The sequence below is a fragment of the Sebastes fasciatus genome, chromosome 5 (genome assembly GCF_043250625.1).
Source record: "Sebastes fasciatus isolate fSebFas1 chromosome 5, fSebFas1.pri, whole genome shotgun sequence".
Lineage (NCBI taxonomy): Eukaryota > Metazoa > Chordata > Actinopteri > Perciformes > Sebastidae > Sebastes > Sebastes fasciatus.
Window position 1 is genome coordinate 13,481,108 of NC_133799.1, and position 20,588 is coordinate 13,501,695.

A 20,588-nucleotide genomic window follows, 5' to 3' on the forward strand; every position below is an offset into this window, starting at 1 on the left:
GGATGGTAGAGGGAGAGGTGGAGGTGGAGGTGGAGGGAGAGGTGGATGGTGGAGGTGATGTTTTTGAAGTCTGAACGCTTTATATATATATATATATATATATATATATATATATATATATATATATATATATATATATATATATATATATTACACTATACTTTAATTACTACTATATTACTATATATATATATATATTACTATTAATTACTACTATATTGCACTCCTTTGTTTGCGTGAGTGACGTTCAGGTTATTGCCATTAGTGTGTGTGAGCAGTGTGTGCGTGTAGTGTAGGAGTGACCAGAGGGGGGGTCAGGTACCAGCACCTCTAGTAGACTAGTCTCGCTCCTCCTCCAGAGAGACACGGTGCGTCTCTGTTCCAATGGCAGCAGGTGGGATCCCCGGACTCCTCCAATCACACCCTCCCTCCTCCATACAGGGGAGGAGGGGAGAGGAGAGTCCAGGGCAGGAGGAGGCAGGACCCACAACCAACTTCCACTCTCACCACCACCACAGGAAAAAGTCGGGAAAACACATCTGTGTCTGCTGGACTGCATGGTGTGTTTTTGACGCTGTTAGGTGGTGAATAATTAGTAGTAGTAGTTGCCTCCACTTGGGGCGGTGCAGCAGCAGCAGCGTTGCAACGCCGGGACGGTTCTTCTCTGCTGCGATGGACTAAACATGCACTAAAAACGGATTTGTTTTTTCTTGGATTACTCGGTTTCGTTTTCCCGGTTGCTATTATTGCTTGTGGTTCTTCTGGTAGTGTTGAAGGAGTGAATACTTCGTGAAAAATGCCCGCAAAAACCAAGTACAACCTCGTTGATGATGGGCATGATCTGAGGATCCCGCTGCACAACGAGGAAGCTTTCCAGCATGGGATCAACTTCGAGGCAAAGGTAAATGCACAAGTTAACTGTATAGATATATAGGCTCATTCTTATAAGTCTATGTTTGGATCCTTGTGAACTAACCTGTCTTAAAGTAGTTTACTCTGTTGTAAAGTTGTTGAGAGATTGAAGTTACGTTAGAGTTTATTAATTACCTTTAGTGGACACTTGGACTGTTTCAGTCAATAGAAATCAAGTAAATGTCAACTATTGTTTCAGTAATGTGTTTTACCTGTCATATTTTACCGTACAGTACATCGGCAGTCTGGATGTGACGCGGCCGAGCAGCCGAGTGGAGATCGTGGCTGCTATGAGAAGAATACGGGTGAGTGGAGGAATCTGGACCAAACTCCGTTTAAAATATTGCATTTTTTCCCCAAATCTTCGCTTTTCAGCTACTGAGCATATCTGGTAGAATACGACATCGGGTGATTTAAGAGTAATATGGTCCACTGCTGTATTCGGCATATGTATGATTGACTTAACAGCAAGTTATTTATCAGGAAAACGTCAACTTTTGGGATTGGTTTGCTTGATACGGGTGAGTGGAAGGAATCTGGACCAAACTCCGTTTAAAATATTGCATTTTTTTTCTACATCCTCGCTTTTCAGCTAATAAGCATATCTGGTTGAATACGACATGGGGTGATTTAAGAGTAATATGGTCCATTGCTGTATTCGGCATATGTTTGGTTGACTTCACAGCAACTTTTTTATCAGGAAAGTGTCAACTTTTGCTGTCCTTCCTGGTGAAGCTTGATGAAGACTGTGGCTGTTAAGTTATGTGAATTGAAATATTACTGAAGGGCTTGTGTTTTTTTTGTTTTTTTCTGATGCCGAATTGAAGAAAACACCATAATTGTAAAAAATCGAATGGTTGCTTTGGGGCGATTTCGCCCACTAGCACTGATTTATAAAGTTTAATTGCGAAATAAGCTGGGATTTACCATTGGCAAAGCATTTTGGCACATTTTTCTTAGGTGCTACCCACATAATCAGCTGTGCTGCTCATCCCACAAATGCATGATCCTTATTAGTTGGACATCATTGTGAATGTAAATAAACAGGCTTTCCATTGATGTAAAATACAATGCCAATTAGCATTGTAACAACAGAGAAATAATCAACCAAACACAAGTTTCCAAACTTGTTTTCCCAGTTTATATACATTATTGTATGCTAAAAATGCACGAATTGATGCTTTAAATAATAGTTGGACTACTTGGTGACCTTTTTCCACTTAAGCCCCAGAGAATGGCACAACAAAATGAGTCATGTGGTAGTTATGTAAGCACCTTTGGAGTTTAAACATGCAGACTTTTACTGTCCCGGGCTCTGCCTGCCTGGCGGGAGGTTTCCCATGTGCTCCATCACTGTTTCCAAGTTCCCTTTGAAGCAATGCACTGGAGTGTGATTTCCCCTCCCCTCTCTCTCTCCCTCTTTCTGCTGTGTAAACCTAAGATTTACAGCTTTTTCAGCTCCAGAAAGTAGACTTAATCTTAATCAGTGTGTCTGTCAGCTTGGCAGCAGCTGGCTTAGCAACCTAATATAAGTTGTGCCGGTGGTGTAGAGGTATTTGAGGATTATGGTGATGAACTGGTAGGCGTGCTGTGATTAATCGATGATACCTTCAAAAACACACACACACACACACACACACACACACACACACACACACAAGCGGCTGCACAGGCAACACAAGCATACATTTTGTTTGCATTTTATTACCTAATAATTTAAAAGGATTTTGAGAGCAAAACTTACAGCAGTTTACTTTTCATGACATTTTATTTTAAATAACTGCCGTTCTATTAAAGTGCTATTAAATTGACCTTAGTTTAGTGACGACGCCAGTGGCAGTCGGAAGTGCAGTGTGTATCTGCATGTTATGTGTTAAAGTTAATTCCAGCAGGACACCCACTCTCCTCCGTTACATGTGTGTTCATAGTTGAGCATAAGGTGCAAAATGTTCTTATTACCCTTTTCAGTGAAGTGACCCGCTCCTATAAAGTGGACCTCCCAGTGTGCTGCCATGGCAGCTGTTGTTGTTGCCAGGAAAATAGGCTTTGGTTTGGCTCCTCCAGTGTGAAAATGGTTTGACACTGGCTTGACAACACAATGGAAGGAAACCACAGGTATCTTAGCTTGGAAGAGAGGTCACACTGGAAAGCATGGGACCACTGTAAGTAGCACTGAAAGCAGTTGTTTTACTTGGGTAGTAAGTAAGCCACCTAAACTGAATGTTGATAAATAAAAAAAAAAGTCCATAGACTGTATATAAGAAGTGGGCGTAGTCTCCGTGACGTCACCCATTGCCTTATGGACTGCCGTTTTGAAGTCTCGAGTTCGGCATTTTGGCCATCGCCATCTTGGTTTTTTGACCATGAGACAGATTGCACGTTTAAGGCACTTCTGCTTCGGCTTCACTTTTCAGACCCGGAGGTTGCCCATTGCTTCAGTCAGAGACATAATTGTTTTTGCTCCCTGAACTGATGGATGTTTTTCCTGTGAAGCAGCTCCAGAAAGTGCTTGGGAAGTGTTTGCTGACGAAGCATGGTAAAGGCACAGATCAGACTATAGGCTTCTACTCTATCTCTATGAGCAGGAATATCAAAACAATAACACTGTAGACCACATTATACACAGGGAAACATGACCGTTTTTCCAATGTTAGGTTTTTTCTTAATCTATAATAGTGAATAGAAAGATTTAGAAGGCCTTTTCACTCCTCAGCACACCTGTTAGTTGATACAAAAAGTGGGTATAAGCTTTTGTATTCAGAAAAAGTCATTTAGTCTAGCAGTATTTTCTTCTGGCAGAGGCTGTTGCCACACAAAGGTTTTTTTTTTTAACTCCTTCACTTTATTAAAAGTCAACCCTGACACTGCTTTTGGCTGCATCTTTGCTTACCATTTTCAAGGACAGACTCGTCTAGTTTCTGCTTTGCTCTTTCATGTAACTTTTGATGCCTTGTGGAGTTTCTGAAAGAAAGTTGGGTAAAATGATGCTCCCCACAGTGTCTGCTGGTTTTTCCAAGATTTCTATCATCCTTCTCTCTCTCTCTGCACACTCAGTCAGAGCTATGCTGGTTGCCCGGCAACCGGTTGATGTATGGTGTCATTGTTCATTGTGTGCATGAGTCACCTGTAAGCCAGTAGCTGATAACAAACTAATGACACGGTAAAGCTGGGAAGGAAACGGCCACCTACAGTGGAGCAATACGTGCAGCGCTGCAGGATCTGGTGTAGTACGTCGGTCTCATGTACACGCTCACACACACTGATGATGACACACACACTTTGAGTTGTCCATGTCATTCTGGAATGATTTATTACGCATCCCAGAAGTAAATAAGGAAACATAACTTATCACAGATGGAAATCAATTCACGCTCCACTTGGTGAAACTCTGCTGACAGCAGAAAAATGTGTCGCTTAAAAAGTTTTGTTCACCAATTCATCACGTGTATTTGAATTGTTCCTTTTTCTGTTTAGGGCTGATTGTTTTCATTATTAATAGCCTTGTCTGTTGTTTTTTTATTTTGCGATTATTTGATTATTCAATGAATCGTTTATTCTATAAAATGTCAGAATAAAGTAGAAAATGCAAATCATTTTTTTTAATTGTTGAAGCTGAAGTACAAGCGATGTGTGGCATTTCTGCTCGTTAAATTACTTTGAAGTTGAATTGATTAACAAAATTGTTGATTTGTTTTCTGTCGACAAACAAATCAATTGGTGGATTGTCATTTCAGTTTTAGTTCCGTTGTTTTCCAAGATATATACTGCACCATCTGATACAGATTGAATGAGCTTTATACAGAGAGAACATCCACCATAAAGACATCTTATCTCGCTGTCAGCTCAAGTCCACGCTGCGATGAACCTGCTGCGCAACATAAAGGTCCTCATAAATTCAATGTATTATCATTATCTGGCAAAGTCTGGTAGCCGCTTATCTGGTTAAAAGGAGAGGAGACCTTTACAGTGAATTAAAGGGATTAATTTCTCATTAATCTGTCTTTGCTGGGTTAACTGGCCGTAGGAAGATTGAGCAGCATGGGATGAGAAGATTAGGTGTGTCTGAAGAGACGTCTGAGGAGGCTGAGAGAGCACAGCGGTGGTGCTGGAGAGGAGAAAAAGAGAGAAATAGAAATGCTTTGTCCATCCCTCCAGCTGCCAGGCTGAACAGTGTGGACCAGGACCTTTTGTGTGTTCACCTGGCAGCTAACAAGGATGTTTTTAACACCAACTAACTGGTGTGGAAGTTCATTAACCTTGGTTTCAGATGTACACTTCAGTGACCTGCCTTAACGCTTTTCATGAGTTGTACAGTGTAGTTGAATCTGGAGTGCATTTTAATAATGCATCATTGGAGCGTATAATAACGTTGCTCGGTGAAGTGGCTGGTTAGGAGCCGTAGTTTGTACAGTGTTGACCTGCGTCAGGATATGTGGTGCTCCTGTGATTGCCCAACCCGATATCCCGCCAAAGGCTGCAATAGACCCGTCTGTCCTGTCCACCAGAGGATAGCGTGGTGCCAGTGTCACGTTTTGCCTCGGCGAGGCGTGAATATTACACACGTGAATGAAGGTGTAGTACCAGCAGGGGCAACAAAACCACTTAGTTAGGTTTAGGAAAAACGTCATGGTTTTTGGATTGCCATATGACCGACCCTGTTGCTGTGTGCTTATCAAGGCCTAATAACCCAATCAGCTCTAATCACGCTATTGACATGCATCTTGAAATAGTAAATCATCTGTAAACTCAAATGATAAAACAGTTTATAGATAAAATAAGTTGCTCATGATGTTTCTTTTAGCCGGTCCAATGAATTAGCCAATACGCATGGGTGGCTGTAGCTCAGTGGGTAGAGTGGTCGTCCTTTCACCGCAAGGTTGGTGCATTCGATCCATGGTTCCTACTGTCGTCATGTCGAAGTATCCTTGAGCGAGACACTGAACCCTCAAGATTTCATCTATCTACCTGTATGTATATGACTAGTATAATAATGTTTACGTTTAAGTCAATTTCTGATAAATCAGGGTACTTTATCATGACATAATTCTATAAATTCAAGTTCAAATCTATAAAATATCAAGAATAATGACTCTTGACTTACTGTAGACTTTTGAAAGCTGTAACACGCATAATTGTCAGCACCTAATTTTTGTGTTAATTGATTGATTTATGGACTAATTGTTTCAGCAGTGTGTGTTAGATGAGAGACTTTTCATCATGACAATAACAAAACTTTTTGGCAGAACACTGACAACTCTGAAACACTTTCAAATGATCGAATACCCCGTAAACAGCGACTCGATTCATCCATCGTGCTAGATTGTGCCTGCAGGGATCAATAGAGTATCACATTAACATGTACAAGTGGTAATTGTGGTGAGGCAGTGCTATAACCTGTGACGGCTCTGCTTATGACTCAGTAAAGTAATTACATGGTTGCTGTTAGTGCCTTTGACTTAGACTTTGTATATTGTGCTGGTATCTGTGTGCAAAGGAAAATACAAACATACAGCATCTACACTCCTAATGTAGAGGTGTCTGTCTGTATTTATTTAAGAACTGCCTCAGCATATTTCCTATCACTCCCTTGTCATGACTCATAACTTTGGAATATATTCTTTATTTATTTATAGGCCCCTCACAAGGATGTTTTATTGTAGAACGAGTGAGTAATGGGTGAGGATGACAGATAATCACAAAAACAGAAATAAAGAGGGAAAATAAACGAAAAAGAAAGATGATGATAAAGTTAGAGTGACAATCACCAAGTGAAGAAAATGACATCTGTAGTGTTTTTTTCAATTGTCTCTCATATACCCCTTTATTATAGTGGCAGCTGAAGTTAACCTGCCTCAGTTTGAGTGACGCTAACAAGATATAGGAGCTGTCCATTTACTCCTCCCGGATCAATATATGTGCTTCAGGAGAGATGTCTCGAAAGACCTCCAAACTCTCTATGATCAGCTGCTGTTGAATGTGGTGTTTTTTTCTTCTTTCTTCATGATAAATGCATTTGATTACCACACAGTTCTATCATCATGCAGCCTCTTTATGATTATTCGCCACAGCAAGGACACGAGTGAGCACTCAGGGTTACAGGTATTTGGAAATAATGGACATTAAGGCGGCAGTAGGCAGAATATTTATGGCATCACTGGGCAGAAAATCCATAATAACCTTCAGCATATTATTAGTAATTCAAGTGTTCTGAACGCTTCCTATTGGCTGTTCATTCAGCGGAGGTAGCTGTCAATCACTCGCAAACTCCGATCAAACGGTCAAACTAGGCAGCGCTGATCAAATATGAATCAATATTCTGTTACTGTAATGTCTATTTTCTCGCCTCAGATGTTTTCAGAAACATCTTGTAGTGTACTGTTTAGCTGTATTAGAGAAAGTTTGCTCCGGCTGGTGGGCGGTGCTCGGTATTTCCTCAACTGATCTCAACATGGCTGGCGGGTCACAAACTTTCTGATTTTACAGCTAAACAGTACAAGATGTTTCTGAACACATTTGAGGCAAGAAATAGGCATTACGGTAACAAAATATTGATTCATATTTAATCAGCGCTGCCTTGTTTGATCGGAGTTCACGAGTGATTGACAGCTGCTGAGAGTCGGCAGGCTCCAGCTCGGCTCTGATTGGTTGTTTTCCTCCGGTCTGCGAAATCTTGCAGATGCCATTAGGAGCACCGAAGGACACAGAGGCGTATGTTTTTTTTTCAGATGACCTGTCTCATGCCAGGATATAATGACCTTTTTATAAAAATCATTTTTTTTTAATCATATTTGCTCCAACCTGCCAGCTCCTGCGTTAATTCTTTTATGGTGTGATAGTGGGTTGCACAATCACTAAATTACTAAAAGTTACAGCAGAAAAAAAAGTGTCTTTGAAGAACCAAGATTCACTGTGAAATATATCCATAGCCACAACTCATGTGGCTAAAAAAACAAATGGGAACGCAGCCAATCCCAGTTTATTAAGAGCTTGGCAAACTTGGCTGCCATTCTCCGTACATGCCTGTGTACGGCACCTCGCTCACCACAGCAACAGTGGAGTATCCGCTCTGTCTGTTTAACACATCTGAGTAACAGACGACGCTGAATCCCTCTGAGGAATAACGCGGCAGACTAAACACCGTCATGTCATGTCAGGTCAGGGAGGAAACACACTTCTGTCTGTCATCTGCACACACACTTACTCACATGCACTCCTCCCTGTTTACAATCACATTATAAACCATGAGATGGAGTGTCTCCAGGTTGAGGAGTGTAAAGCTCACTAAACTGTAGGAGAGCTTTTTCAATTGCGCACTTGGTATCGTTTTTTTCCCGTTCTTGACTAATGTGGCTCTTTGCCATTTTAAGTGGATGATTCTTTGAAAGAAGGTGCCCTTCACTCAGAGCTAGAAAAGTTATTCATTCCCTAAATTAAATCCTGTTCACTGACCCCATCCAGCAGAGGTTCTTCTGCGTGTCATTGGGGGCCTAAAATTGCTCTCGTTTTGATTTTCAACCGAAATTGGTAATAGCGTCATTTGGGTGATTATTCTCATCCACTGGATGACACTGAAGGAAGCTTAGAAGTTGTTTGACTGGTTAATAAAAAGTTGTTTGCTCTCATAAATGTGATTACTTTACAGATCTTTGATATCAGCTTCCTTTTGCAACTTTTTAACACAAGATATTTGTAACAAAAGGCTGGTTTTTGCTTAAGAAATTGGTGAGCAGACGTGGGCTACTGATGGAAGTCTTCATTGGAAAACAGACAAAATCAAACCTGTTAAAGGTGCAGTATGTAGGATTTGGTGACACCTAGTGGTGAGGTTGCACATTTAAACCAACTGAAACTTCTCCCGATTGCCAAGCGTGTGGGAGAACTACGGTGGCCAATGCGAAAGCGTGAATGGCCCTTTCTAGAGCCAATGTTTTATGCCTTTTGGGCTACTGTAGAAACATGGCGACCGGCTCCGTGAAGAGGACCCGCTCCGTATGTAGATATAAACGGCTCATTCTAATGTAACAAAAACACAATGGGTCTTATTTTCAGGTGATTATACACTAAAGAAAAGATACTTTTAAATATTTTATAGCGCTGCAATGATTAGTGGACTAATCGATTAGGCGATCGACAGAAAAATAATCACTAACTATTTTGATAATCGATTAATCGATTAATTTTTCATGCAAAAAATGTCAGAAACTGCTGTTTTCACCCTCTCAAAACGAAGATTCTCTTCTTTTCTCTGTTTTATATTATATTAAACTGAATATTTTGGGGAAAAAACAAGAAATTTAAAGACATCACCTTGGACTTAAGGAATTTTTCAGCGATTAATCGATAATGAAAATTGCAGCCCTAATATTATATTCCATTTCTGCCTATGGATTCCGCTAAAAGCTACACACTGGCCCTTAAAATAATGAATATTTTAGAAAATAAACAAAGAATTAAAGTTCAGAGTTTAGTTCTTGGTTTGTAGACCTGTTTTTCTTCAGTAGTTTTCTCCTTTGATGACAGGCGTGCTGCATTTACTGTCCTCTGCTCTGACTTGTGAGTCATTGCTGCCTCATTCAGTTTTAAAACGGCTCTTTTAAAACAGCCTTGCAATTCACCTCACAGTAGAAACTGGAGAACAGGAACATCTGCTAGCCTATAAACGTTATTACCACATTTTTCAGACATGGATGATGACCAGGGGCCTGTTGAAAATCCTGCTCATCTCCGGCACATCGGCAGATGATGAGGGCCTGCTTGTCTAGCACCTGGGCATAATATGGAAATGCGTTTTTCAGTAAATAAAACCACCTTGAAGTATTCAGGAAGTGGTGATGTAGAGGTATGTCTGGGGAAAGACGCTCTTAGATTTGAAGAATATTTTATGTTCGTCCTCCACCCTGCTGTTTTGAAGCGGGTAAAAATTCTTACTAAACTTTTTTTATGTATAAATATCTTATGTTTTTTATCTTTGAAAAATATTTTAAAGCTTCCTTTTGTGTTCTTCAAGCCTTTTCTCTTTCCTGCCCTAAGCTCAGAGAAAGGCTTTTTTTTCTCACTTAAGGTCATAGTTGAAAGGTCAAAAAGGGAGCTAATAATGACCCAAGCACGGCTCATTACCCTTCCTTCCTCCCTTCCTCCCTTTGCTCCTGCTCCTCCTCAACTTCTGATTTTCTGCACTGATTGGTTTGGTGGATCAATTGAGCCCGGTGGGTATTTGTGTAGCTCATGTTAACGTATTATTGAGCGCCTGCTCAGTGTCATGTTTATCTACACAGTTACCACTTTCTCCTGTGCAGACTTGCCGTCAGTGAAAGTGTTTAAGAGGCGGGCTGCAAATGCCACACAAGCCAAGTGTATTTAAAGAGTGGCTAATGCTTAACTAGCTTTATTGTTCACCGGAGAGCAAACGGGTTGATGAGCTACTGACTATTCAGAGATGGCACGTCCACAGAGAGTGAAAGTCGAAGTGAAAACCGTCAAACCCTGAAAACTTGAGTTTATTATTTAGCTTCCCGTGAATCTGACGGTTATTACAAGATGCATTATGGAAATCGCTTTTAGCGACAGGCACATGTAGGCTTACATAAAAAAGTAACTCGATTGTGAAGAGAATAATGATTTATTCAACGGGATACCGCAGGAGGCAACCTTGCATGCCAGCGGATCTGAAGGGCAACGTCAATTTAAAAACCAGTTGAACTGAACTGAGTAAATCCACACAGCATAAAATTAGATGTCCGAGATCAAAAATTGGCACATTTTTATTATGTATTTGGTCTTTGTCAGACTTAAAGCTGGACTTGGCAGGTTGGAGCAAATATGATTTAAAAAAGTAATTTTTTATAAAACACTCCCTATATCCTGACAATAGTGCATGAGACAGGTAATCTGAAAAAAATCATGTGTCCTCTGGTGTCCACCGGTGCTCCTAATGGCATCTGCAAGATTTCACAGACCGGAGGAAAACAACCAATCAGAGCTGAGCTGAAGCCTTGCCGTCCCTGAGCAGCTGTCAATCACTAGCAAACTCCGATCAAACGGTCAACCTAGGCAGCGCTGATCAAATATGAATTAATATTCTGTTACCGTAAGGCCTGTTTCTTGAATAAAATGTTTTCAGAAACATCTTGAAGTGTACCGTTTAGCCGTAAAATGATTGATTGGAGTTCGCGATCATTGACAGCTGCCTCCGTTGAATGAACAGCCAATAGGAACGCTCTCTCTCTGAAATGACCTGTGATTGGCCAAAGTCTCCCGTCACAAGCTAGAATTTTTAAGCCTGAAAACAGAGCCATGAGGAGGTGCAGAAGTCAAATTTTCTCTCAGAACACTTGAATTACAATATGCTGAAAGGTTATTATGGAATTCTTGCCCAATGATGCCAAAAATATTCTGTTTACTGCCGCTTTAATGAATCTATAGATTCATTTAAGGGGTTTAAGATTTGCTGACACAACTGCATCACAATGTCCCCGGACTGTTGCATGTTGTTCCCTTTCTTTCTCTCTCTCTCTCTCTCTCTCTCTCTCTCTCTATCTCTCTCTCTCTCTCTCTCTCTCTCTCTCTCTCTCTCTCTCCTGTCATTCTCTTTCATCTCTCTACTGTTGACTCACTAATAAATGCATAAAAAGCTATAGCAGTAGTCTAGAACATCAACAGTAACATCATAGTACCTGTTGTTTGTTGGCCTTTGTAACCAGTAACTATTGAAAAAGTGATTTGATTATGCTTTTGTTGGTGGCAACCAAGAGCCTTTATCTTTTCATAAACAAAATCCATCCATCCATTATGTTCCATTTATGTGGGTCTGGGTTGCAGTGGCAATAGGCTATAAGCACTGTAGCCCAGACACCTTTGTCCCCAGCCGTGTCTTTTTCAGCTTCTCTGGGGGATCCTGAGGTCTTCTGCTGACCAAATTAGATATAAATAATCCCTCCGCTATGTTCTGAATCTGCCCTGGAGTCTCCTCCCCGTTGTACCTGCCTGGAATACCTCCAGAAGGAGGTGTCTAGGATACGGTTACCAGACGTTACATTTTCAAGCCAAGTGTCCCGGGTCCTGACAAATATCTGTAATATCTGTAAAACACTCAAATGTTCCGGTTTTCAACAGTCACCACCAAATTGTCCCAGTATTCACCACAATTAAAATAATGATAACACTATTATACTTACATAGACATTTATCATGTTCTGTCCCACTCAATTAATGCGCACGAGATAAGTAGCTTATATATACTGTATATACAGAGAGCCAGCACAGCGCACCCCGCTGCAGTCTCTAACTAGTGTACAGTATGCTGCGCGCTGTCAAGCCACAATTATGCACGGACATGGCAGATCCGCTGTTTACATTTTTTGCAATCGGCATCAGACTGTTTAAACCACAGATTCCCCCGTGCTTATGTGCACATCAAACGTGTCGTTTCGATTAATTATTCTACACAGTTCCTTCTGCGCATCAACAAGTGTGTAGGCGAAACATTGTGAATCACTTACAACTTTCCGCTCCGCTCATAACTCCCTCAGGACCGTCCGTTCCTGTCAGTCTTTCACCCGGTGTCTCAATCCTGGCCGAAATGTCGTCCGAGCTCCACATTTTTAATTACGATAGCCTGTGGCTGTGCGAGCGGAGCAACATGATGTGATAGAGATGGTTCGGATTCAAAACTAAAGTTGAAAAATTATTTCCGTAGGCCCTGACAACAATACGTTTTCCTCTGAGGAAAACTCTCTACGGGACTCACAAGCTGTCAGTAAGGCATGACGATGAGAGTGCTGTGATTAAAGGGGGTGAAAGTAGTGAATGTGACAAGTCATGATTGTCACAGCCTCTAATGCACTCACTTAGCCATCCTGATGAAAACGCCTATGGTGTGTGTATGTCAGCGCACATGAACGTCACCGATTTGAGGGTTTTAAAAATATGGTCACCCTAGTCTAGGAGCCCGAACTACCTCAGCTGAACTCTTTCAATGAAAAGGATTGGTGGTTGTACTCAAAGCTCTCTCTGGATATCCAAGCTCCTCATCATGTCTTCAAGGGTCCAGATGATTTGGCCGCTTGCATCTATGATCGCATTGTTTTGGTCATTACCCAGACGACCAGAACTCAGGACCACAGGTGAAGATTGGTCTGTAGATCGACCTGTATATTCACCTTCAGGCTCCCTCATCACCATAATAACAACATGCATGCCATTATGTATGAGAAATATCAGACAAACAAAGGGGCTATTCAGTCTGAATATCCGGCTACTCTTATCCTTTTTCAAGGATTTGTGTGCATGTGTGTATTCTGTTTGGACAACCCATTCCCTGTGCATACGCACACACACTTCCTGTCTGGTTTCCTGGTGAAACTCAGGACTGTAAATCAAGCATCAATAAATTAAGCTCCTGACCGTTTCTCTCTATCACAACTTTACCTTTTATGTCTTTGCAAATTCTCTCACCCCTCTATCTATCTACTCTCCAATCCCACCTTTTCTCTCCCTTTCCATCACCTTTTTATTTTATCCTCTTCCCAGTAGCGGCCAACGGTGCTGGCCCTCTTTCCAACCTCCCCTCGCTGTCCTTTTCCCTCGGAACAATCCGTTAAGCCCTTCACATTGTCCTGCCCTTCATCAGAGCCCGAGTGAAACTTTGGCTGATTCACGGGTTCCTTTCTCAGAAACGGGGGAGCCGTGTCAGTCCCTGCTGTAACTAATGGATACACAGACTTAATTTGATCCCTCCCTTCTCATAATTAACGTCCGCCGTGACACCGAAACATATCTCATCCCGCAGAATTTTTTATTAACTTTTTAATCCCGAGAACATTAAATAACCCCGCCGGAGATAGATATATCCAAGAACCAGGTCCACCCATTTCCTCCTGGTCGTAGGATTGTCCTGCTGATAATGTTGCTGTAGACATGAAATTGCTTAATAAATTAAAAAAGGAGTTAGACAATTAATTTCTTTCAACCTTGGGAGTATATGCAACCAATAAATGACAGTAAATCTCATAAACCGTTTTACCTTTTACAACAGCGTTTTAGAGATGATCTTGTATCTATGTAGACATATTTCCCTGCTGGTTTAGTCGGGGAATTAATCCTGATCCAGTTTGAATGTGCATGATGAAGATAGCGTCCTGCTTGAGGAGAACACACACACCAACCCTCATAGCCTCCAAGCTGGCAATGACAAACTAGGCAAACAGCCCCAAACTGAGTTGTCAGCAGTATTAACTGCACTCCAATTACATCTTTACCTCCTTTGATCCCTCCCTCCATCTTTCCATTTTTTGCTTGTACTTCTCCAACGCTCCGATGCCGCTGTTCACAACCCACTGCATCACTTTCTCTGACAAGATAATGTAATGTAATAGCACAGAGATGCTGCAGCATTCCCCTCCCAGCGTTTCATTTAGAATCTTTTTTTCCCCCCCACCACCACACACAGACAATACAAGCATCGCTCCATGAACCACCTGACTCTCCCACCCCCACCACCCCTCTCTTGTAAATGTCAGCAATAAATTGGGGAATGAGTCTGGGTTGTGCCCTGAGCCGGGCGGCGAGACAGTGGTGATCTCGGAGATTCAGAGGTTGATGTTGAGTCGGTTGCAACTTTGACATGGTTGGCCTGCAGCATCAACATAGGATGTTGCGGTGGAAGATGATGCTGTTCCTGTATAAAAACAATTTATTTGATGTAATGAAATCTTTCCCGAGACCTGACCCACCCTGCCTTTAAACACATCATGTGTACGACTTTTATTGGATAGTTGTATTATATTGCAGTATATTGCTCTTTTAGAGCTTTTTCCACCCTAACAAATAGAATACTTTGATTGATACTCCAAATTTAAAGATTTGCCAGAAAACTGATATCATCTAAAAGAAAATGATCAGGTCAGTCCACCGTGAGCCATTCATTCTGACCATGTTGACCTTAAGTACTATTTTCTTTACATGCTGTAGTGTGAAAGTACAGGATACAAAGCAATCCCACTTAGCAAGTATTGAGCAAGTTGCTTATACTTCGTCAAATGATTGCTTGATTATATTATTATATTCTATTGGACAAGGGACCATTTTAATATTGGATAATCACATTGGTATTCTTGCTTGATACATTATGACCTAATATTTTCTGGTTCCAGCTTGTCAAGTATTAGCATTTGTTGCTTTATTCTGTTTTGTGTCATTGTAAAGTGTTTGGGTTTTAGATTGGACAAAACAAGTATTTTGAAGACAACACTGCAGACTTTTTCTAAATAATTAATCAATTAGTTGAACACTATGTCAAAGTTAATGCGATAATAATGCATTAACGCAAATTGGTTTTAACGCCACTAATTTCTTTAACACTACTTGTGATTTTTAGGTTTTAGCGGGCTCGGAGCTATAAGTGAAGGTATTATGATCAAGATATCATGAAACTAGAAAACTGAAGGAACCCATTGATACCAACCATATGTCATTTTAGCTTGTCGCTAAATTTTGGTGAGGAAAACTGGCATTGGCCATTTTAAAAGGGGACCCTTGACCTCAAGATATGTGAATGAAAATGGGCTTGAGTTTGCCATGTTATGATTTGAGCACATTTTTTATGCTAAAGTACCTGTGACGGTTTCTGGAAAATATTTGTCATTGTTTTGTGTTGTTTATTGATTTCCAATAATAAATATATACATTTGTATAAAGCAAGCTTATTTGTCCACTCCCATGTTTTAGATTAGATACTTGACAAATCTCCCTCTAAGGTACATTTTGAACAGATAAAAAATGTGTGATTAATTTGGGATTAATCCCGATTAACTATGGACAATACTGCGAAAAATCGCAATTAAATATTTTAATTGATTGACAGCCCTATTGAAAAAACATAATGAAGGTATTGATTGCTAATGAAAAAACATCATCAGTGCCAATTCAACCACTGTGGAGACAGAGTTTGTCCTGCAACTGCTCTGTCAGTAACCATGGTGGTCTGTAGAATTGGTGTGAGTCAGTGTGTGTGTGTGTGAGTGACGTCTGCATCGCTGGCAGACCAGAGGAGCCTTCAGGAGGTGTCCTTGCTGAGGTGCGAGTGTGCAGACGTTTGATGGCTTGTGTTTAACTGCTGTCTGGATAGCTGTGTGATTGTCTCTTCGGGGGTGTCACACTTGCACTCGTCTGTCACCTCGTTCCCTTGATGTTCTGTCTTTCATGACACCACGCTGTGTGTGTATCTCTGTGTTGGAGATGACCTCCAACCCGATTCCTCGTTTGGAATCAATAGCTGCAAGACTCTTCTTTTGGTTTGCCCATTCCTGAACTAAAGTGTACAGCTATAGTCAATGAGCAGTCAGACAGAGATTATAATCTCAACAGGTTTTGACACCTCCAGCAACAGTACTACAGGATTACAATCCGCTCACTGACAGACACACGATTGCTTCGACAACCACCTTTTTCAGCCTCAGTGCCCCTCCAAGGCCTATTCCCCTCCACTTTCATCGGCCTCTTTATTATCTGCACAACATCCACTTTACAGTTGAAAGTGGACTATTTATGAACCAACGCCTTCAGGAACAGGTAGAGAGAATCAAGACATCAAGTGATTTACAGGAACAAACCCTCTGGCTGCTTTTTCAACTTTAGCATCCTCTCATTCTTTTACTTCCCTTACCTTCCTAGATGTCTCTTCCTCTCCTGCTGCCTACCTACTTTCCTTCTCCTCCTCCTCCACTTCCTTTACATTATCTTTTCTGCCTCCTCTTTTCACCCTAATCCCTCTGTGCCCACCTCCTCCTCCCTCTTTTCCTCTTCATTCTCTTCCCCTTCCCCCCTTCACTCCTCCCCTTTTGTATTCTTCTGGCTTTGCTTCTTGTTCCTATCCCTCTCCTCTTCATTCTCATTTAGTTCTTTATTCCTTGCCCTTCTTTTTCTCCTCATTATGCTACTCTGCCTCCTCTCCCTACTTCCCCCCCACCCCCGCGTAGTTTTCGATTATTGTTGGACAGCATGCCTTCTCTGCATACTTAGCATGGTTTTCATAGCTCAGAGAGACTCTTCCTCTCTATACACACAGAGCACGTGCTTATTTCCATGTGAACTTAAAGCTGCAGTAGGCAGAATGTTTTTGGCATCATTGGGCAAAGAAATCCATAATAACCTTTAAACATATTGTAATTCAAGTGTAGACTTCTGCACCTCCTCATGGCTCTGTTTTCAGGCTTTGAAAAATCCTGTGACGGGAGATATTGGCCAATCACAGGTCATTTCAGAGAGAGAGAGAGCATTCCTATTGGCTTTTCGTTCAACAGAGGCAGCTGTCAATCACTCGAGAACTCGGATCAAATGGTCAAACTAGGCAAATGAGACTGTATTTGCATTTAAAATTACTGTAAAATGAGAAATATTCTGTTACTGTAATGTCTATTTCTTGCCTCAAATGTTTTCAGAAACATCTTGTAGTGTACTGTTTAGCTGTAAAGTGAGACAGTTTGCTCTGGCTGGTGGGCGGTGCTTGGTATTTCCTCAACTGATCTCAAACATGGCTGCCGGGACACAAACTTTTTCATTTTACAGCTAAACAGTACACTACAAGATATTTCTGAAATCATTTGAGGCAAGAAATAGGCATTAAAGTAGCAGAATACTGATTCATATTATACCGTTTCATAAAAATAACTTTAAAAAAAAAATCATATTTACTCCATTTCTACCCACTGCAGCTTTAAGGTCCACTCATTAGTTAGCTAATTGGCATTTTAAAGCAATGGTTGGTCCCAAATCATGCCCAATAATAAATTGGGCATGAATTAATGAACTTACTTCTATAAGTAGGATATTTTCACATTGCTTGTGTTTTTTGAATAATAAATAAATGATGAGCACTGCTTATCACCTATGATGTTCATGTAGTCATTTCTTAACCGCATTAAAAGACTGTTTTATTGTTATCAGTTAAATCTCATCTTTATTGATAAATGTCCCGATGTTGCAAGTATGAGGATGTTTAGCTGATAATTCGCTTATTATTCATCTTTTCATGTGTAAATGAAAACACATATTCAAGTTAGCGTGCCAAGAACTCTGACCTGAAAAAATAACCCTAAAACTTCTCCAAGCTATTCCAGTTATTGTGAAGCCAAATTATTACATCATATACCTCATTATCTCTTAGACTTTTCAAAAAGCTGCAGCTTGTAAAGAGCACATAAAGGCGGCCATCTCTTTCACTTAATTGCTGAAGGACATACTGAACAGTGTAATTAGATAAATATTGGACATCTACCCACAGTTGCACATGTTTGGCCTCAGAACACGTGGATTATACTGCATGATTTTAGAGTCATTTCATGGTCAGGCTTTGGTGTCTTTTGAAACTGGTTTCCAGCCATGTTTGGTAAATTATTGCAGATATTTTGTGAACTGTCAGAGTTGAGGACTTTCTGCTGCTTTATTACAATGGAATTTCATGCCGGTCATTCTGAGTGCTGAGTGATAATGTTATGCAGTCATCTGCCGCTCCCGGGCTGACCTTGGAGCTGCCCTCATCTATCAGCTCCGGGGCCTCGGCGTTATCTCGCCACCGCAACCATCCCTCCTCCATATCTCCTCTGTATGGCTGCGTCTCAATCCTGCAGTTGGCCCTCCTGTCCTTATCGGCTTCCTTTTGCTGTATCTCAATGCTGCCAGCAGCCATACCCAAACACCTCTCGTAACCTTGATTGTATTTAGACGCTCCCCTGTTCTCACCCTCCTCCTCAAATCTCAGTGCTCCAACTAACCTCCTCCTCCACTTCCTTTGCATTTTTCGCCAACTCAAATTCAAAGTCTGCCAAGTAATGATCCCCAACCTCCATTAATCCTTTTAAAAAATGTCACAGACGTTTTTAAAACCAAGCGTCTCTTTCTTCGCCACGGGAAGTTTATAGGAAACAACGGTGTTTGACAGCGAAGTTAATAAAAGTGTTAAAACCATCATTTCCCCGTATACGTCCACGGCACAATAATAATATTAAATGCTATACGCGGCTGTCTTGTATTCTTTACTCGTTCTGTTCCCGTGAATGTTTCCCCCCGGCTGTAACTGCCGTCACACGGGCTGTCATATTCCTTATGCACAAAAAAAAAATTGAACAAGCCGAGGAGAGTATCAGAGCACATCCGCCTGGCATCGCTTCGATGATTTCCCTGGCTTTTAGATCAGCACAGATGAAAGAGAGTCAAGGAAATGGGATGATAGGGAGGTTACCGAGATTGTTAGCGCTCCAGAGTGTGTGTGTGTGAGACTGTGTGTGTGTGTGTGTGTGTGCGCGTGTGGGCTGGAAGGATGAAATGATGTTGCCCTCCAATATGGTTTTAATGAAACCCTTTTCCCCTCCACAGACACTTTCATTAAAGCTGCAGGCTGCTGCTGTCAGCCCCGCTTTACCCACAGCCGCCGTGTGGATAAACTCCTCCTCAGAACGCCTCGGACCCACAAACATTCTTCATTCCATTATTATTTCTTTCTGCCTTTTGTCTCACTTGTTTTTCTGCTCTCTCTCTCAACCTCGAGCGCTTGTTTCTGTTTCCCTTTGCTGCCATGCCTTCCAACATTTTCATTTTTTATCTGTCTATTTTGCACAGTTAATTGGCAAAACAGAGTTGACCAGGTACAAAATCAACAGCTTTTTACATTTAACATATTCAGATGATTATTTGGTTTAAAAAACATCTCATGTATAATAGCGCAAAAACATTTTTTATTTATGATTTAAAGTTGTAATCAAATTGAATTTGTAATGATATATATCAGCACTTAGAGGTAATTATGCAATTCAACTGCTTTGGTGTTTTAAATGTTTGTTTCCAAAACAGTATTTTTGTCATTCAGGAAAAGCCTCCATACCATTAAAACCACAGGACACTTGTGTCTCCCAGTTGCAACCCTTATGGTACATGTCCACAGCCTTTGTCCTTTCCACTCTTCCCATTTATTGTCTATGTAAGCAGCCGTGTAATGCATTCTGTTAGTGTTGCGGTGCGATTCGAGAGACGGGCGTCACGTTGGTTGCTCCTCATTTGCATAAAGGCGAGGTCTAGGCTACTTTATGCAAATCACAGGCGTCCGACGCGACTCGCCGCCTCTGGAAACTCCCGAGAAACTTTTAAACTAAGCTCTGACGATCCAAAATAAAGACAGATTCAGCAACTGCATTGCTTATCTCTTCGCATAAAATTTTTCAGAAACACATTTCGGTGAATTATTTTTGTGATGCAAGAGAAGAAAGTTTCCAAACGAGCCGCCATGCTGGTTCTGGTTTGAAAGCTGGAGCAGCAGCTCACGAGGGAAAGTGTTCATCCAATCAGGTGCCGAACTCCTTGTGTCTAGTAGCAGCCCATCAAGCGTCCAATGCTGGGAAGCGAGGTGATTACAAACTTTTGTCAGACGCACTGTTACTATTCATTCCTGTTGCTCAGTTTGAAAGCGACGCAATGGACGAGGACTGATTGGTGAATTTGAAATGAGGGCATTAATGCTTTCCAGTCGCCGATCCCTTAACATTAGCTGGTAGCAGCTGGTGGGCAGCACAGTCCTGCTTGGCTAAATAACGGAGCTCACCACTGATGTTAACTGAGGTTGCATTGAGTTACATTATAAATATTAGTGTCTATCCCTGATAATAATTATACCAAAAATCTGATTATGT

General features: G+C 41.2%; 1 protein-coding gene across 4 annotated transcripts in view; it reads left to right on the plus strand.

Annotated features, from left to right (window-relative positions):
• The first annotated feature begins 369 nt into the window (after positions 1 to 369).
• The window catches only part of LOC141767644 (carboxyl-terminal PDZ ligand of neuronal nitric oxide synthase protein-like), a 207,012-nt gene continuing 186,793 nt past the window's right edge, over positions 370 to 20,588 (plus strand). For 2 of the 4 annotated variants that reach the window (XR_012593904.1, XM_074635139.1), the window contains exons 1-2: positions 370 to 901; positions 1,146 to 1,217. Coding sequence is in view for 2 of the 4 variants with exons in the window: in XM_074635139.1 (XP_074491240.1) it covers positions 797 to 901; positions 1,146 to 1,217 (177 nt within the window). In the remaining 2 variants the exon portion in view is untranslated. Of the gene's footprint in view, positions 902 to 1,145; positions 1,218 to 20,588 lie in introns of those variants that run through there. The other 2 variants (XM_074635140.1, XM_074635141.1) reach the window with 2 other exon arrangements.